Here is a 20,253-nt window from a genome sequence, read left to right on the forward strand (position 1 = left end):
AGCCTTATGTTCTGGTGCCCACGGTCCAGCCTGATGTTCTGGTGCCCACGGTCCAGCCTGCTGAGCCGGTGCCCCTGGTCCAGCCTGCTGAGCCGGTGCCTGTTTCCCAGCCTGATGTGCCCATTACCCAGCCTGCTTGGCCGATGCCCGTTACCCAGCCGGCTGGGCTGGTGCTTATTACCCAGCCTGCTGGGTCAGTGCCCGTTACTCAGCCTGCTGGGCCGGTGCCCATTACTCAGCCTGCTGAGCCAGTGCCCATTTCCCAGCCTGCTGAGCCGGTGCCCGTTTCCCAGCCTGATGTGCCCATTACTCAGCCTGCTGGGCCGGTGCCTGATACCCAGCCTACTGGGCGGGTGCCCATTACCCAGCCTACTGGGCCGGTGCCCATTACCCAGCCTGCTGATACGGTGCTTGCTAAATCGGTTCCTGATGCCCAGCTTGCCGCTGCTGCTTTCCAGCCTGTTGCTCCAGTGACCGCTGTTCAGCCTGTTGCTCCAGTGCCCGCTGTCCAGTCTGATGATCCAATGCCCGATGTCCAGCTTGATGATCTAGTTCCTGATACCCAGCCTCATGTTCCAGTGCCCACTGTCCATCCTGATGTTTCAGTGCCCGCTACCCGACCTGATGTTCCAGTGCCTGCTGTCCAGTCTGATAAACTGATACCTGATGTCCAGCTTGATGATCCAGTTCCTGATACCCAGCCTGGTGCCCTAGTCCCCGCTGTCCGGCCTGATGTTCCATTGCCCGCTGCCTGGCCTGATGTTCCAGTGCCTGCTGTCCAGTCTGATGATCCAATGTCCAGCTTAATGATCCAGTTCCTGATGCCCAGCCTGATGTTCCAGTGCCCGCTGTCTGCCTGATGTTCCAGTGCCTCTGCCTGCCATCCAGTCTGATGATCCAATGCCCAATGCCCAGCTTGATGATCCAGGTCCCGATACCCAGCCTGATAATACAGTTCCTGATGACCCAGTTCCTGATGCCCAAGCTACTGATTCTGTGCCTGTTGCCCAGCCTGATATGCCTCTGCCGGCTGCCCAGCTTGATGTGCCTCTGCTGGGTGCCCAGCTTGATGTGCCTCTGCCGGGTGCCCAGCTTGATAATCCAATGCCTGCGTTCCAGCCCGCCTCTGATGATCCTTTAACCAAAGATCGGCTCGATGTCATGGACTTTTGCAGCAACGACTAGTTGGAGCGTCCGGAGGTCGCTCCTTCGAGCGGGGGTACTATCAGGAAAGGTTTTCCCTTGCTGGTGGCACTATCACTTCCAGATCTATGGGCCGCAGTTCCAGTGTCCACCAGCGGGTGTCTCTCTGCAGTCTGGAGCCGACATTATCTTCTGCAATCAGGCATCAACTGAGACTGATTACAGGAGGTGCACTTATACCCGGCAGATGCTTGCACACATTGCCTTGGTATTGTTTCCTTGTGACCTGACCTGGGTTCGCTAGCCTGTGTTCCTGTATCCTGTGACAGTGAAAACCGGTATCCGTTTCTGGACCTCTGCCCTGCAGCCTGATCCCTTCCGCCTGCTCTCACTGTCTCCTGTTACCCTTTTCCTGTCCTGTCTTGCTCCCAGGCCTATCTGCTTGATCTCCCATGTATGACCTTGGCCTGTTTATGATTATGATTGTATCTTACACCTGTATATACGTTTTGGTTTGGATAGTTATTGTTGTGTGTCACCGTGGTTGGTTCCTGGTTTATTTTATTGTTTGCCATATTAGAAGTGCGTTTACTTTTGTTTATTACTTATACTTTAATAAATCATTTATACTTTACATGCGTTTGGTTCACTCTATCACAGTCCACACATTTCTGGTCGCACCGGTCCCCCCAGCAGGAATATGACACCCATACTCCCCCCCAGCAGGAATATGACATCCATACTCTCCCCAGCAGGAATATTACTGATACCCCCCCAGCAGAAAAATTACACTGATAGCTCCCCAGCAGGAATATTACACCCATACTCCCCCCAGCAGGAATATTACACCCATACTCCCCCCAGCAGGAAAATTACACTGATACCCCCCAGCAGGAATATTACACCCATACTCCCCCCACCTCCCAGCAGGAATATTACACCCATACTCCCCCCAGCAGGAATATTACACCCATACTCCCCCCAGTAGGAATATTACACTGATACCCCCCCAGCAGGAATATTACACCCATACCCCCCCCCCCCCCCAGCAGGAAAATTACACCCATACTCCCCCCCAGCAGGAATATTACGCCTATACTCCCCCCAGCAGGAACATTACACCCATACTCCCCCCAGCAGGAATAGTACACCCATACTCCCCCCAGCAGGAATAGTACACCCATACTCCCCCCAGCAGGAATATTACACCCAAACTCCCCCCAGCAGGAATATTACACCCATACTCCCCCCAGCAGAAATATTACACCCATACTCCCCCCAGCAGAAATATTACACCCATACTCCCCCCAGCAGAAATATTACACCCATACTCCCCCCAGCAGGAATATTACACCCAAACTCCCCCCAGCAGGAATATTACACCCATACTCCCCCCAGCAGAAATATTACACCCATACTCCCCCCAGCAGGAATATTACACCCAAACTCACCCCAGCAGGAATATTACACCCATACTCCCCCCAGCAGGAATATTACACCCATACTCCCCCCAGCAGGAATATTACACCCAAACTCCCCCCAGCAGGAATATTACACCCATACTCCCCCCAGCAGGAATATTACACCCATACTCCCCCCAGCAGGGATATTACACCCATACTCCCCCCAGCAGGGATATTACACCCATACTCCCCCCAGCAGGAATTTTACACCCAAACTTCCCCCAGCAGGAATATTACACTGATACCCCCCAGCTGGGAATATAACACCCATACTTCCACCAGCAGGAATATTACACCCATACTCCCCCCCAACAGGAATAATACACCCATACTCCCCCCCCCCCCAACAGGAATATTACACCCATACTCCCCCCCAGCAGGGATATTACACCCATACTCCCCCCAGCAGGGATATTACACCCATACTCCCCCCAGCAGGGATATTACACCCATACTCCCCCCAGCAGGGATATTACACCCATACTCCCCCCAGCAGGAATATTACACTGATACCCCCCAGCAGGAATATTACACCCATACTTCCCCCAGCAGGAATATTACACCCATACTCCCCCCCCCCCAACAGGAATATTACACCCATACTCCCCCCCCCCCCCCAACAGGAATATTACACCCATACTCCCCCCCAGCAGGAATATTACACCCATACTCCCCCCAGCAGGAATATTACACCTATACTCCCCACAAGCAGGAATATTACCCCCCCGCAGGAATATTACACCCATACCCCCCCCCCAGCAGGCATATTACACCCAAACTCCACCCAGCAGGAATATTACACCCATACTCCCCCCAGCAGGATTATTACACCCATACCCCCCCAGCAGGGATATTACACCCATACTCTCCCCCCCCCCCAGCAGGAATATTACACCCATACTCCCCCCCAACAGGAATAATACACCCATACTCCCCCTAAACAGGAATATTACACCCATACTCCCCCCCAGCAGGAATATTACACCCATAATCCCCCCAGCAGGGATATTACACCCATACTCCCCCCAGCAGGAATATTACACCCATACTCCCCCCAGCAGGAATATTACACTGATACCCCCAGCAGGAATATTACACCCATACTTCCCCCAGCAGGAATATTACACCCATACTTCCCCCAGCAGGAATATTACACCCATACCCCCCCCCAGCAGGCATATTACACCCAAACTCCACCCAGCAGGAATATTACACCCATACTCCCCCCAGCAGGGATATTACACCCATACTCCCCCCCCCCCCCCCCCCCCCCCCCCCCCCCCAGCAGGAATATTACACCCATACTCCCCCCCAACAGGAATAATACACCCATACTCCCCCTAAACAGGAATATTACACCCATACTCCCCCCCAGCAGGAATATTACACCCATAATCCCCCCAGCAGAGATATTACACCCATACTCCCCCCAGCAGGAATATTACACCCATACTCCCCCCAGCAGGAATATTACACTGATACCCCCAGCAGGAATATTACACCCATACTTCCCCCAGCAGGAATATTACACCCATACTTCCCCCAGCAGGAATATTACACCCATACCCCCCCCAGCAGGCATATTACACCCAAACTCCACCCAGCAGGAATATTACACCCATACTCCCCCCAGCAGGGATATTACACCCATACTCCCCCCCAACAGGAATAATACACCCATACTCCCCCTAAACAGGAATATTACACCCATACTCCCCCCCAGCAGGAATATTACACCCATAATCCCCCCCAGCAGGGATATTACACCCATACTCCCCCCAGCAGGAATATTACACCCATACTCCCCCCAGCAGGAATATTACACCCATACTCCCCCCAGCAGGAATATTACACCCATACTCCCCCCCCCAACAGGAATATTACACCCATACTCCCCCCAACAGGAATATTACACCCATACTCCCCCCCAACAGGAATATTACACCCATACTCCCCCCCCAACAGGAATATTACACCCATACTCCCCCCCAACAGGAATATTACACCCATACTCCCCCCCAACAGGAATATTACACCCATACTCCCCCCCAGCAGGAATATTACACCCATACTCCCCCCAGCAGGAATATTACACCTATACTCCCCACAAGCAGGAATATTACCCCCCCGCTGGAATATTACACCCATACTCCCCCCAGCAGGAATATTACACCCATACTCCCCCCAGCAGGAATATTACACCCATCCCCCCCCCAGCAGGAATATTACACCCATCCCCCCCCCCAGCAGGAACATTACACCCAAACTCCCCCCAGCAGGAACATTACACCCATACTCCCCCCAGCAGGAACATTACACCCATACTCCCCCCAGCAGGAACATTACACCCATACTCCTCCCAGCAGGAACATTACACCCATACTCCTCCCAGCAGGAACATTACACCCATACTCCGCCCTGCAGGAATATTACACCCATACTCCGCCCTGCAGGAATATTACACCCATACTCGCCCCAGCAGGGATATCACACCCATACTCCCCCCCCAGCAGGAATATTACACCCATACTCCCCCCCCAGCAGGAATATTACACCCATACTCCCCACAAGTAGGAATATTACACCCATCCCCCCCCCCCCAGTAGGAATATTACACCCATACTCCCCCCCAGCAGGAATATTACACCCATACTCCCCCCAGCAGGAATATTACACCTATACTCCCCACAAGCAGGAATATTATCCCCCCCCCCCCCCGCAGGAATATTACACCCATACCCCCCCAGCAGGAATATTACACCCAAACTCCCCCCAGCAGGAATATTACACCCATACTCCCCCCAGCAGGAATATTACACCCATACCCCCCCCCCCCCCCCCCAGCAGGGATATTACACCCATACTCCCCTCCCCAGCAGGAATATTACACCCATACTCCCCCCAGCAGGAATATTACACCCAAACTCCCCCCAGCAGGAATATTACACCCATACTCCCCACAAGCAGGAATATTACACCCATCCCCCCCCCAGCAGGAATTTTACACCCAAACTCCCCCCAGCAGGAATATTACACCCATACTCCCCCCAGCAGGAATATTACACCCATACTCCTCCCAGCAGGAATATTACACCCATACTCCCCCCCAGCAGGAATATTACACCCATACTCCCCCCCAGCAGGAATATTACACCCATACTTCCCCCAGCAGGGATATCACACCCATACTCCCCCCAGCAGGGATATCACACCCATACTCCCCCCCCAGCAGGAATATTACACCCATACTCCCCCCAGCAGGAATATTACACCCACCCCCCCCCCCCCCCCAGCAGGAATATTACACCCAAACTCCCCCCAGCAGGAATATTACACCCAAACTCCCCCCAGCAGGAACATTACACCCATACTCCCCCCAGCAGGAACATTACACCCATACTCCCCCCAGCAGGAATATTACACCCATACTCCTCCCAGCAGGAATATTACACCCATACACCCCCCCAGCAGGAATATTACACCCATACTCCGCCCTGCAGGAATATTACACCCATACTCCCCCCAGCAGGGATATCACACCCATACTCCCCCCAGCAGGAATATTACACCCATACAACCCCCAGCAGGAATATTACACCGATATTGCCTCCAGCAGGAATATTACACCCATACACACCTCTATATCTGAATATATACAGTGGATCTTGTATATAGAGATATATAGTACAGTGGATATATAGTATATACAGAGAGTACACACATCACACCTCTATATCTGGGTATATATGATGGATATAGTATATAGAGATACAGTGGGGACGGAAAGTATTCAGACCCCCTTAAATTTTTCACTCTGTTATATTGCAGCCATTTGCTAAAATCATTTAAGTTCATGTTTTCCTCATTAATGTACACACAGCACCCCATATTGACAGAAAAACACAGAATTGTTGACATTTTTGCAGATTTATTAAAAAGAAAAACTGAAATATCACATGGTCCTAAGTATTCAGACCCTTTGCTCAGTATTTAGTAGAAGCACCCTTTTGATCTAATACAGCCATGAGTCTTTTTGGGAAAGGTGCAACAAGTTTTTCACACATGGATTTAGGGATCCTCTGCCATTCCTCCTTGCAGATCCTCTCCAGTTATGTCAGGTTGGATGGTAAACGTTGGTGGACAGTAGGGATGAACAGCGAACAATTTGGGGTGTTCGCGGCAAATTCGAAAGCCGCGGAACACCCTTTAAAAGTCTATGGGAGAAATCAAAAGTGCTAATTTTAAAGGCTTATATGCATGGTATTGTCATAAAAAGTGTTTGGGGACCTGGGTCCTGCCACAGGGGACATGGATCAATGCAAAAAAAGTTTTAAAACGGATGTTTTTGCAGGAGCAGTGATTTTAATAATGCTTAAAGTGAAACAATAAAAGTGTAATATTCGTACCTGGGGGGTGTCTATAGTATGCCTGTAAAGGGGCGCATGTTTCCCGTGTTTAGAACAGTCTGACAGCAAAATTACATTTCAAAGGAAAAAAAGTCATTGAAAACTACTCGCGGCTATTAATGAATTGCCGGTCCGACAATACACATAAAAGTTCATTGATAAAAACGGCATGGGAATTCCCCACAGGGGAACCCCAAACCAGAATTTAAAAAAAAAAATGACATGGGGGGTCCCCCTAGATTCCATACCAGGCCCTTCAGGTCTGGTATGGATATTAAGGGGAACCCCGGCCAAAATTTAAAAAAATTATGGCGTAGGGTCCCCCCAAAAATCCATACCAGACCCCTATCCAAGCACGCAACCTGGCAGGCCGCAGGAAAAGAGGGGGGGACAAGAGAGCGCCCCCCCCTGAACCGTACCAGGCCACATGCCCTCAACATTGGGAAGGTGGTTTGGGGTAGCCCCCCAAAACACCTTGTCCCCATGTTGATGGGGATAAGGGCCTCATCCCCACAACCCTTGCCCGGTGGTTGTCTGCAGGTGGGGGGCTTATCGGAATCTGGAAGCCCCCTTTAACAAAGGGACCCCCAGATCCCGGCCCTCCCTCCTGTTTGAAATGGTAAGGGGGTACAAAAGTACCCTTAACATTTCACAAAAAAACGGTCAAAAATGTTAAAAATGACAAGAGACAGTTTTTGACAATTCCTTTATTTAAATGCTTCTTCTTTCTTCTATCTTCTATCTTCCTTCGGTTTCTTCCTCCATCTTCTTCTTCTTCTTCTGGTTCTTCCTCCGGTGTTCTCCTCCGGCACCAGGTCTGGTATGGATTTTAAGGGGAACCCGCGCCAAAATTTAAAAAAAAAATGGCGTGGGGTCCCCCCCAAAAATCCATACCAGACCCTTATCCGAGCACGCGACCTGGCAGGCCGCAGTTACGTAACGGGTGACCCCGCCCCCCTCTGACATCACAGGGAATGCCACAGGGAAGTCCCCATCAAGTCCCCGTGCGTCAGAGGGGGGCAGGGTCACCGGGTGGCCCCGCCCCCATTATTTAAGAACTGTCAGAAGAGGAGAAGCGTCACACAGCGGGAGCCTCCCACCATGCCATCATGGATGTGGAGCGGCCCGAGGAGAAGAAGGGAAGAAGACGCCACGGAGGAAGATGCCGGACGAGAACACCGGAGGAAGAACCAGATAAACCAGAAGAAGAAGATGGAGGAAGAAACCGAAGGAAGATAGATAGAAGATAGAAGAAAGAAGATAGAAGATAGAAGAAGCATTTAAATAAAGGAATTGTCAAAAACTGTCTCTTGTCATTTTTAACATTTTTGACAGTTTTTTTGTGAAATGGTAGGGGTACTTTTGTACACCCCTTACCATTTCACACGGGGGGAGGGCCGGGATCTGGGGGTCCCCTTGTTAAAGGGGGCTTCCAGATTCTGATAAGCCCCCCGCCCGCAGACCCCCACAACCACCGGGCAAGGGTTGTGGGGATGAGGCCATTGTCCCCATCAACATGGGGACAAAGTGTTTTGGGGGGCTACCCCAAAGCACCCTCCCAATGTTGAGGGCATGTGGCCTGGTACGGTTCGGGAGGGGGGGGGGCGCTCTCTTGTCCCCCCTCTTTTCCTGCGGCCTGCCAGGTTGCATGCTCGGATAAGGGTCTAGTATGGATTTTATGGGGGGACCCCACGCCATTTTTAAAAAAAATTTTGGCGTGGGGTTCCCCTTAAAATCCATACCAGACCTGAAGGGTCTGGTATAGATTTTGAGGGGGACCCCACGCCATTTTTTTTTTAAATTTTGGCCGGGGTTCCCCTTAATATCCATACCAGACCTGAAGGGCCTGGTATGGAATTTAGGGGGACCCCACGTCATTTTTTTTTTTTAAATTTTGGTTCGGGGTTCCCCTGTGGGGAATTCCCATGCCGTTTTTATCAATGAACCTTTATGTGTATTGTCGGACCGGCAATTCATTAATAGCCGTGAGTAATTTTAAATGACTTTTTTTTCTTTGAAATGTCATTTTGCTGTCAGACTGTTCTAAACATGGGAAACATGCTCCCCTTTACAGGCATACCATAGACACCCCCCAGGTACGAAATTTAAAAGGAATATTACACTTTTATTGTTTCACTTTAAGCATTATTAAAATCACTGCTCCCGAAAAAAACGGCCGTTTTTAAAACTTTTTTTGCATTGATCCATGTCCACTGGGGCAGGATCCAGATCCCCAAACACTTTTTATGACAATAACTGGCATATAAGCCTTTAAAATTAGCACTTTTGATTATTCATGTTTGTGTCCCATAGACTTTAACGGTGTTCGAACAAATTTTTTTGCCTGTTCACAAGTTCTGGTGCGAACCGAACAGGGGGGTGTTCGGCTCATCCCTAGTGGACAGCCATTTTTAGGTCTCTCCAGAGATGCTCAATTGGGTTTAAGTCAGGGCTCTGGCTGGGCCATTCAAGAACAGTCACGGAGTATTTTAGCTGTGTGCTTATGGTCATTGTCTTGTTGGAAGGTAAACCTTCGGCCCAGTCTGAGGTCCTGAGCACTCTGGAGAAGGTTTTCGTCCAGGATATCCCTGTACTTGGCCACATTCATCTTTCCCTCGATTGCAACCAGTCGTCCTGTCCCTGCAGCTGAAAAAGACCCCCACAGCAAGATGCTGCCACCACCATGCTTCACTGTTGGGACTGTATTGGACAGGTGATGAGCAGTGCCTGGTTTTCTCCACACATACCGCTTAGGCCAAAAAGTTCTATCTTGGTCTCATCAGACCAGAGAATCTTATTTCTCACCATCTTGGAGTCCATTAAAAGTCCATGCGGGCTTTCATGTGTCTTGCACTGAGGAGAGGCTTCCGTCGGGCCACTCTGCCATAAAGCCCTGACTGGTGGAGGGCTGCAGTGATGGTTAGCAGCACATTCAACACTCTCCTCTTTTGAATTGGCTACTACTGAAGAGGTTACAAAACTTTTCTCGGATGCCCACCTAACCAATTGTCCCTTGGATCCTGTTCCCTCACAACTACTACGGTCACCCTCTTCTTCTATCCTATGCTCCCTCACCCACATCTTCAATCTCTCCCTCTCTAGTGGCATCTTCCCCTCCCCTCTAAAACATGCGCAGATCACTCCCATTCTTAAAAAGCCCTCACTGGACCCTACCAACCTGAACAATTTAAGACCCATCTCATTGCTCCCATTCACCTCTAAACTTGAAGGCTTAGTCTACAACCGTCTTAGCTCCTACCTCAGTAAAAATAACCTTCTTGACCCCTTACAGTCTGGCTTTCGCTCGCAGCACTCCACGGAAACTGCCTTACTAAAACTCACTAACGATTTACTAACTGCTAAAACCAACAGCAAGTACTCCATACTCCTACTACTTGACCTCTCTGCGGCCTTCGATACTGTTGACCACCCGCTCCTTCTCAATAAACTACATTCCCTTGGCCTCCGAGATTCTGCTCTATCCTGGTTCTCTGCCTATTTATCACAGCGCTCCTTCAGTGTCACCTACAACTCTGTCTCCTCCTCTCCATTGCCCCTTTTCTGTGGGGGTCCCCCAAGGCTCTGTTCTTGGACCCCTTCTCTTCTCTATCTACACCTCCTTCCTAGGTCAATTAATAACCGCCTACGGCTTCCAATACCACTTATACGCTGATGACACCCAAACCTATCTGTCTACTCCTCACCTCATTCCTTCAGTCTCCTCTTGCATTACTAACTTACTAACTGACATATCAGCATGGATGTTGCACCACTTCCTTAAACTAAATCTCTCTAAAACTGAGCTATTAATATTCCCCCCCACCCATGCCCCCCTCCATGACTTTTCCATCAAAATCAACAATGCAACCATCAGTCCCTCCCCTCACGCCAGGGTACTAGGTGTAATCCTAGACTCTAACTTGTCATTTCAGCCTCAAATCCAATCGTTGTCAAAAGTTTGTAGAATTCACCTCCGTAACATCTCTAAAATTCGCCCCTTTTTAACAAATGAAACCACCAAGCTCCTCATTCACTCCCTCGTTATCTCTCGCCTTGACTATTGCAATTCCCCTCTCATTGGCCTACCTCTTCATAGGCTATCCCCTCTTCAGTCTATCATGAATGCTGTTGCCAGACTTATCCACCTTACCAACCGCTCAGTGTCTGCCAACCCTCTACTCCAATCCCTACACTGGCTCCCAATCACCCAGCAAATTAAATTCAAAATACTAACCACAACATACAAAGCCATTCACAACTGTGCCCCGTGCTACATCACCAATCTTGTCTCCAAATATCACCCAAATCGACCTTTCCCGCTCTTCTCAAGACCTCCAGCTTTCAAGCTCTCTCATCTCCTCCTCCCATGCTCGTCTCCAGGATTTCTCCAGAGCCTCTCCCATCCTCTGGAGCTCACTACCTCCATCTATACAGCTATCCCTTACTCTTGCTACCTTCAAGCGATCTCTTCAGGAAAGCCTATCACATCTCCAACTAATCTCCTACCACTTCCAACAGCTCAGTCCCCACAGTTACAACCTTTTGTACCACCTGCCCCACCCTATTAGATTGTAAGCTTTTCTGAGCAGTGCCCTCTTAATCCTCTTGTATTTTATTGTATTATAACTGTATTGTCTCCCTTTTATATTGTAAAGCGATGCGTAAACTGTTGGCGCTATATAAATCCTGTATAATAATAATAATAATGGTTGACTTTCTACAACTTTCTCCCATCTCCCGACTCCATCTCTGGAGCTCAGCCACAGGGATCTTTGGGTTCTTCTTTACCTCTCTCACCAAGGCTCTTCTCCCCCCGATAGCTCAGTTTGGCCGGACGGCCAGCTCTAGGAAGAGTTCTGATCGTTCCAAACATCTTTCACTTAAGGATTATGGAGGCCACTGTGCTCTTAGGAACCTTAAGTGCAGCAGAAATTTTTTTGTAACCTTGGCCAGATCTGTGCCTTGCCACAGTTCTGTCTCTGAGCTCTTCAGGCAGTTCCTTTGACCTCATGATTCTCATTTGCTCTGACATGTACTGTGAGCTGTAAGGTCTTATATAGACAGGTCTGTGGCTTTCCTAATCAAGTCCAATCAGTATAATCAAACACAGCTGGACTCAAATGAAGGTGTAGAACCATCTCAAGGATGATCAGAAGAAATGGACAGCACCTGAGTTAAATATATGAGTGTCACAGCAAAGGGTCTAAATACTTAGGACCATGTGATATTTCTGTTTTTCTTTTTTTTAAAATCTGCAAAAATGTCAACAATTCTGTGATTTTCTGTCAATATGGGGTGCTGTGTGTACATTAATGAGGAAAAAATGAACTTAAATGATTTTAGCAAATGGCTGCAATATAACAAAGAGTGAAAAATTTAAGGGGGTCTGAATACTTTCCGTCCCCACTGTATATAGGACAGTGGATATATAGTATATACAGAGAGTACACACCTCTATATCTGGGTATATACGGGGAGGATATAGTATATAGAGATATATGACAGTGGATATATAGTATATACAGAAAGTACACATGTCACACTTGTATATCTGGGTATATACAGGGGATATAGTATATAGAGATATATAGGACAGTGGATATATAGTATATACAGAGAGTACACGTCACATCTCTATGTCTGGGTATATACGGGAGATATATAGAGATATACATATAGGACAGTGGATATATAGTATATACAGAGAGTACACACGTCACACCTTTATATCTGGGTATATACGGGGATATAGTATATAGAGATATATAGGGACAGTGGATATATAGTATATACAGAGAGCACAGATGTCACACCTTTATATCTGGGTATATACGGGAGATATAGTATATAGAGATATATAGGACAGTGGATATATATTATAAACAGAGAGTACACACATCACACCTCTATATCTGGGTATATACGGGGGATATAGTATATAGAGATATATAGAACAGTGTATATATCATTTATGCAGAGAGTACACGTGTCACACCTCTATATCTGGGTATATACAGTGGATATAGTATATAGATATATATATATATATATATATATACAGATAGTAAACACATCACGCCTCTAGATCTGGGTATATACGGTGGATATAGTATACGTACACACACGTCACACCTCTATATCTGGGTATATATGGTGGATATAGTATATAGAGATATATTGGACAGTGGATATATAGTATATACAGAGAGTACACATGTCACACCTCTATATCTGGGGGATGAACGGTGGGGGGGGATATAGTATATAAAGATATATAGGACAATGGATATATAATATATACAGAGAGTACACATGTCACACCTCTATATCTGGGGAATCCTCAAACGAAAGGTGGAGGAGCGCAAGGTCTCTAACATCCACCAGCTCCGTGATGTCATCATGGAGGAGTGGAAGAGGACTCCAGTGGCAACCTGTGAAGCTCTGGTGAACTCCGTGCCCAAGAGGGTTAAAGCAGTGCTGGAAAATAATGGTGGCCACACAAAATATTGACACTTTGGGCTTAATTTGGAATTTTTCACTTAGGGGTGTACTCACCTTTGTTGTTAGCAGTTTAGACATTAATGGCTGTGTGTTGAGTTATTTTGAGGGGACAGCAAATTTCCACTGTTATACAAGATTATATATATATATATATATATATATATATATATATATATATATATATATATATATATATATATATATATATATATATATATATATATGACAGTGGATATATAGTATATACAGAGAGAACACACGTCACACCTCTATAGCTGGGTATATATGTGGATATAGTATATAGAAATATATAGGACAGTGGATATATAGTATATACAGAGAGTACACATGTCACACCTCTATATCTGCGTATATACGGGGAGGATATAGTATATAGAGATATATAGGACAGTGGATATATAGTATAAACAGAGAGTACACATGTCACACCTCTATATCTGCGTATATACGGGGAGGATATAGTATATAGAGATTTATAGGACAGTGGATATATAGTATATACAGAGTACACATGTCACACCTCTATATCTGGGTATATATGGTGGATATAGTATATAGAGATTTATAGGACAGTGGATATATAGTATATACAGAGTACACATGTCACACCTCTATATCTGGGTATATACGGGGGGATATAGTATATAGAGATATATTGGACAGTGGATATATAATATATACAGAGTACACATGTCACACCTCTATATCTGGGTATATAGAGATATACTGGACAGTGGATATATAGTATATACAGAGAGAACACATGTCACACCTCTATATCTGGGTATATACGGGGGGATATAGTATATATATATATATGACAGTGGATATATAGTATATACAGAGAGTACAGAGTTTTAAGCGGGTGTGGCAGCAACCAGGTGAAAAGTACAAAAACAAGTGCGTCTTGCCTACAGTCAAGCATGGTGGTGGGAGTGTCATGGTCTGGGGCTGCATGAGTGCTTCCGGCACTGGGGAACTACAGTTCATTGAGGGAACCATGCATGCCAATGTTTACTGTGACATACTGACCGCAGGGCAGTATTCCAACATGATAACGACCCCAAACACACCTCCAAGATGACCCACTGCCTTGCTAAAGAAGCTGAGGGTAAAGGTGATGGACTGGCCAAGCATGCCCTATTGAGCACCTGTGGGGCATCCTCAAACGAAAGGTGGAGGAGTGCAAGGTCTCTAACATCCACCAGCTCCGGGATGTCGTCATGGAGGAGTGGAAGAGGACTCCAGTGGCAACCTGTGAAGCTCTGGTGAACTCCATGCCCAAGAGGGTTAAGGCAGTGCTGGAAAATAATGGTGGCCACACAAAATATTGACACTTTGGGCTCAATTTGGAAATTTTCACTTAGGGGTGTACTCACTTTGTTGCTAGCAGTTTAGACAATAATGGCTGTGTGTTGAGTTATTTTGAGGGGACAGCAAATTTCCACTGTTATACAAGCTGTACACTCTGTCAGGGACCGTGCTGGGGGGAGATGGGTGTAATATTCCTGCTGGGGGGAGTGTGGGTGTAATATTGCTGCTGGGGGGAGTATGGGTGTAATATTGCTGCTGGGTGGGAGTATCAGATGTAATATTCCTGCTGGGGGGGGTATGGGTGTAATATTCCTGCTGGGGGAGTTTGGGTGTAATATTCCTGCTGGGGTGACATCTGTGCAGAAAGTTCTTGTCGTATGATGGACACGGCGAGGCTCTGTTCACACCTAGGTGTTCCGGATTCCCGAATCGCAGCAAAACGCGGCACGCGCTTGGGATCCCTTTACTTTCAATATCTCCCCAATTGAGGTGTTTTTTTGCTGCAATTGTCACCTAACAAATTGCGTCAAAATTGCAGGACTGCTTTTGGGAAACAGGTGTCCAGCGATTTTGTTTGCGCGATTTGTCAGGTGACAATATTGTCCCGTAATTGGGGTGCCATTGAAAGTAACAGGATCACAAACATGTCACATGTTTTGCGGCAATTTTAGAATTGCAGTAATTCTGCCCGCAATCCGGAATGCCTAGGTGTGATCGCAGCCTAAGCGTCTTCTATCAGTTGCTGGGTTCACCATCTTTAGATTCTGGGGGAACATTTTCTTCCTCAAACATTCCACACATTCGCTTCATTCTTTATTCCACCGCTAATATATACTTCGCATTGACCTTGTATAGCGCTTTTCTCTCCGAGGACGCCAAGTATTGGAGCTGGCTTTTGCCATCTAACCCAGCATAGCAGGCCGGGCTCCCATTTCTCAGCTGCTCCCTGGTGCCCCACACACACAGTGTGACTTGCACTGCAGGAGAGTACACACTCTCTCTCCCTGCTTGCTGTAGTGCCACACACACACTGCCAGAGTCTGTGCCCCCACTCTCTCCTTACCAGTGACATCTCCTGATTCCCAAGCCCTGGCGGGTCTCTTTCACCTCAGTTTATTCCATTTTCGGCACTCACTGCAGGGTGGAAGCCGGGAGGCGGGGCACTCTGAGGCACGGCAGGGAGGAGAAAGTTACATCCTCCTCTTCTGCCTGGGACGGTCCTGGCAACCAATGGTTTTCTCGGCGGTGAACAAAGGGCAGTGGTGGGCTGCGGAAGCCTCGCGGTGGCAGTGGGCAGGACTTGATGACAAAATCAGTGGGGTTAATCCAGCCCTGATGTTACTTCTATAGTTCCGGCTACAGCATCCCCGACAGCTGGCAGCGAAGTGATATTCAGCTGTCAGGGATGCTGTAGCCGGAACTATAGAAGTAGCATCAGAAAATGCGGTCGCTTGCCTGCTCACTTCCCGATCAGTGGCTGCACTCCCAAGAGTTACACAGCCAACTAAATAATAGTCCCACTCGCAGAGTAGCAGCGCTGCCATTGTTCAGAGGTGCCGAAATAGAGATCCTGCATATTCTGCTGGCAAAAAAGTCCCGGGATGTGTTGGATGTGCCTGGGCATTAGGGTGTACCCAGGCACACCCAGTGCGCATGCCTATGCCATCTGAGAAGATAAAGAGCCTCATCCACAAATACCACAAAAGACTTTAAGCTGTCATTGATGTTAAAGGGGGCAATACACGGTATTAAGAACTGGGGTGTGTAAACTTTTGATCAGGGTCATTTGGGTAGTTTCTGTTGTGATTATGATTTAAAAAGAGTAAGCACAGTTGATTGATAATAAATGGCTTCAGCCAAACATTAACCATGAGTGAAAGAAAAGTTTTTGTGTTATCATTCATATTCTTTGAAAAATGGCCAAGAAATCATAAATTCTGCCAGGGTATGTAAACTTATGAGGACAACTGTATAGCTGTGAATTAAGGTCCATTCATACCAGGTGTGTTGGGACTGTGATGGCCAGCCTTGCTCAGCCCAGTCCTAATGCAAGACAAGGAAAAGGCCTTGTTCCATTTCATTCTAGTTCACACGACTGTGTGCACTGAACACAGTATGACATGCCGTACTTTCTTTCAGTGCAGTGTGGCAACTGCGGCCAATAGAACTTAATGAAATGTGACATTTCAATAGTGTTTGCGAAAAAAAGCAGTTTTCAGCACATCACCAGCTAATGCAGTTGCCGGTGAGTGCACAGGCCCTTAACCAAGAGTGTGATGCAGACAATGCATTTAACAGTGTTTTTGCTTTAATACAGATTACATATGTTCTTACCTTTCAGTATACTTTCTTTGGATTGCCCTGGAAATTTCTTCTCAATCTGATTGTATGTTGAATTAAAAATATCTACTGCCTGAGCAATATGTGTCTCGCTATCCCAGGTTCCCTTAGGTGTGTGGTGTCTTTTATCAACCTGCCAAAGTGAATGCAAGTTATATAAGCAGATTTAATCAATGCCATCAAATAGCAGTGATGATCTACAACATTGCTAATGCTAAAGCTAAACCTTTTTATTATTTATGTTAACCACCAGGCCAATTCTGACATTTCTCTCTTACATGTAAAATACATCATTTTTTTGCTAGAAAATTAACTAGAACCCCCAAACATTATAGATGTTTTATTAACAAAGACCCTAGAGAATACAATGGTGGTCATTGCAACTTTTTATCTGGCACGGTATTTGCGCAGCAATTTTTCGAAAACTTTTTTTTTTGGAAAAAAAAACAGTTTTGTGCTTTAAAAAAAAAAAAAAACAGTAAAGTTAGCCCAATTTTTTTGCATAATGTGAAAGATGAAGTTATGCCGACTAAATAGATACCTAACATGTCACACTTCAAAATTGCACATGCTCATGGAATGGTGCCAAACTTCGGTACTTAAAAATCACCATAGGCCACACTTTAAAAAATTTTTCTGGTTACATGTTTTGAGTTACAGAGGATGTCTAGGGCTAGAATTATTGCTCTCGCTCTAACGTTCACGGCAATACCTCACATGTGTGGTTTGAACACGGTTTTCATATGTGGGTGGGACTTACGTATGCGTTCGCTTCTGCGCGCAAACACACGGGGACAGGGGCGCTATAAATTTTTTTTTTCTTATTGTTAATTTTACTTTTTTTTTAGTTTGACATGTTTTAAAAAAATATATATTTTTTGATCACTTTTATTCCTATTACAAGGAATGTAAACATCCCTTGTAATGGGAATATGGCATGATCGGTCCTCTTTACAGTGAGATATGGGGTCAATAAGAACCCACATCTCACTTCTAAGCTGGGAAGCCTGAAGTCAAAAAAATAAATAAAACGATCTCAGCTTCCCAGCCAAGGCGGCGCCGTTTGTTTGAATGCAGAGGCCAGGCGTGATGTCATAACATTGCGCCCGGCCTCCGAACGATCATAGAAACTCCGGCAACCATCTGGAAATCTCTATGGTAAACATCCGGGGCCGGCGGATCCTGTCTCCGACTCACCGATGGAAGCAGTGAGTTGGTAAAAGCACCAGAGGTCAGCGGGACGTCCCCTCTCGCCGCCCGTAAGAACGATCAAGCGGCAGAACAGTCACTATGATCATTCTTATGGTGTAGGAAATCGCCGGCTGAAAAAGCCGATATCTGAATGATGCCTGTAGCTGCAAGCATCATTCAGATATACCCCCGCAAAGTCAAGGACGTCATATGACTGCCGGCGGTGGGTAACATGAGTGATGTATTGGTCCACTAGAAAATAAGAAACCACTTTGCTGCAATCTAGCACCCAAGTAATGGCAACATGAAGACAACAGAAGAAGATAAGATATGTCACAGTTTATAGTCCTTACAAGATGGGTAAAGCAGGAACCTTTTTTCTAAAGTGTAATAAATACCTGCAAGGTGATTGGATGTTTGTTGTGTATTTTCCCCCATGGTTTTACACCTACCCGCCCACCCCAGCAGTCCTTTAAACTCTTTGGAACGCCCAGGGGGCGGGAAGGATTAGTGATCATGTGACCACTGTCACAGTGGTCACATGACCAGAGGTCTGTCCCGCCAACTACTGGTCTGTAGCCCGGAGTGAGAACTCTCAGCATATAAATAACAGTACCCAGCGACGCATATGTGTAGGGTTGCCACCTCATCTCTTTAAACCCAAACACATATTAATTACACAGGTTCTGTGGCTGATTAAGGTGGTAATTAACTAGTTTAAGACCAGCTGCCACAGTTATACTGTGGCAGGTTGGCTCCCCTGAGCAAGCCATTGTAGCTGTACGTCAGGCACGCACATGCTCCCGGCCCACCCACGGCGATTGGATTAGTTTCAGAACCGATCAGTCTCCATGCCCAGGCCAATAATTTTTGGCCTGGACATGGTGATCGGTTCAGGTGAATGGGAGACTGTCCTCTGCCTGTGTAATGTAAACACAGGCAGGGGAAGTGATGTCATCTCCCCTCGTGGAATCCTTTTCCATACCAGAGAGAGGAGAGAGGACATCCAAACGTGAAATGCACCAACACTACACTGACACAGTACACATAGGCACACATTTCACCCCCCGATCGCCCGCCCCCAGTTAACCCCTTCACTCCCTGTCACTGTGTCACCAAGTGCAGTTTTCATATTTTTCTTTGATCACTGTACCAGTGTCATTTGTGACACTAATCAGCGTTAGGGCAGTTAGTAGTAGGCCCAGGTAACTTTAGGGTACCCCCCTCAAACCCCTCTAATAAAGGTTTACCCCTTGATCACCCCCCAGTTAACCCTGTCACCCCCTGTCACCAGTGTCACTAATATAGTGTACAGATCTCTTTTCTGGTCGTTATATTTAGTGTCACAGGTGATGCTAGTTAGCCAGTTAGCTAGTTACTGTCACTGCCAGGTTTTTTTAGCGTCAGGGTACCCACCATATATTACAAAATAAAGGTTTAACCTCCTGATCGCACCCACCCCCCAGTATAGGTTTTAGTGTCAGTTAGGGTCAGCATCAATCCCAGGCAGCATTAGATTAGTGCCGGAAGTGCTAACACCCACGCACGCACCATACACCTCCCTTACTAGTATAGTGTCTGAACAGATCAATATCTTTGATTTGATCAGAACTATATTAGCATCCCCAATAGTTTAGGGCTCCCAAAAATGCAGTGTTAGTGGGATCATCCCAGATACCTGCTAGCACCTGCCTTTAGCAATTGAACCATGCATGTGAGGTGTCACCGCGAACATCAGATCGAGGGCAGTAATTTTAGAAGTAAATCTAAAATGGTGACCTGCAAAGGCTTTTAAAGGCTTTTAAAAATGCATGTAGTTTGTCGCCGCCGCACGTTTGTGCGCAATTTTAAAGCATGTCGTGTTTGCTATCCAT

The 20,253-nt window shown here is 46.9% G+C and overlaps 1 protein-coding gene across 2 annotated transcripts in view; it reads right to left on the reverse strand.

Moving 5' to 3' along the window:
• LOC141127861 (lysozyme g-like) overlaps positions 1-20,253 on the reverse strand; it is a 74,133-nt gene that overhangs the window by 28,616 nt on the left and 25,264 nt on the right. For both annotated transcript variants that reach the window (XM_073614706.1, XM_073614707.1), the window contains one exon: positions 17,183-17,321. In XM_073614706.1, the coding sequence (XP_073470807.1) occupies positions 17,183-17,321 (139 nt within the window). The remainder of the gene's footprint in view (positions 1-17,182; positions 17,322-20,253) is intronic.

This window comes from Aquarana catesbeiana, linkage group LG02, assembly GCF_042186555.1.
Source record: "Aquarana catesbeiana isolate 2022-GZ linkage group LG02, ASM4218655v1, whole genome shotgun sequence".
NCBI classification, from domain to species: Eukaryota; Metazoa; Chordata; class Amphibia; order Anura; family Ranidae; genus Aquarana; species Aquarana catesbeiana.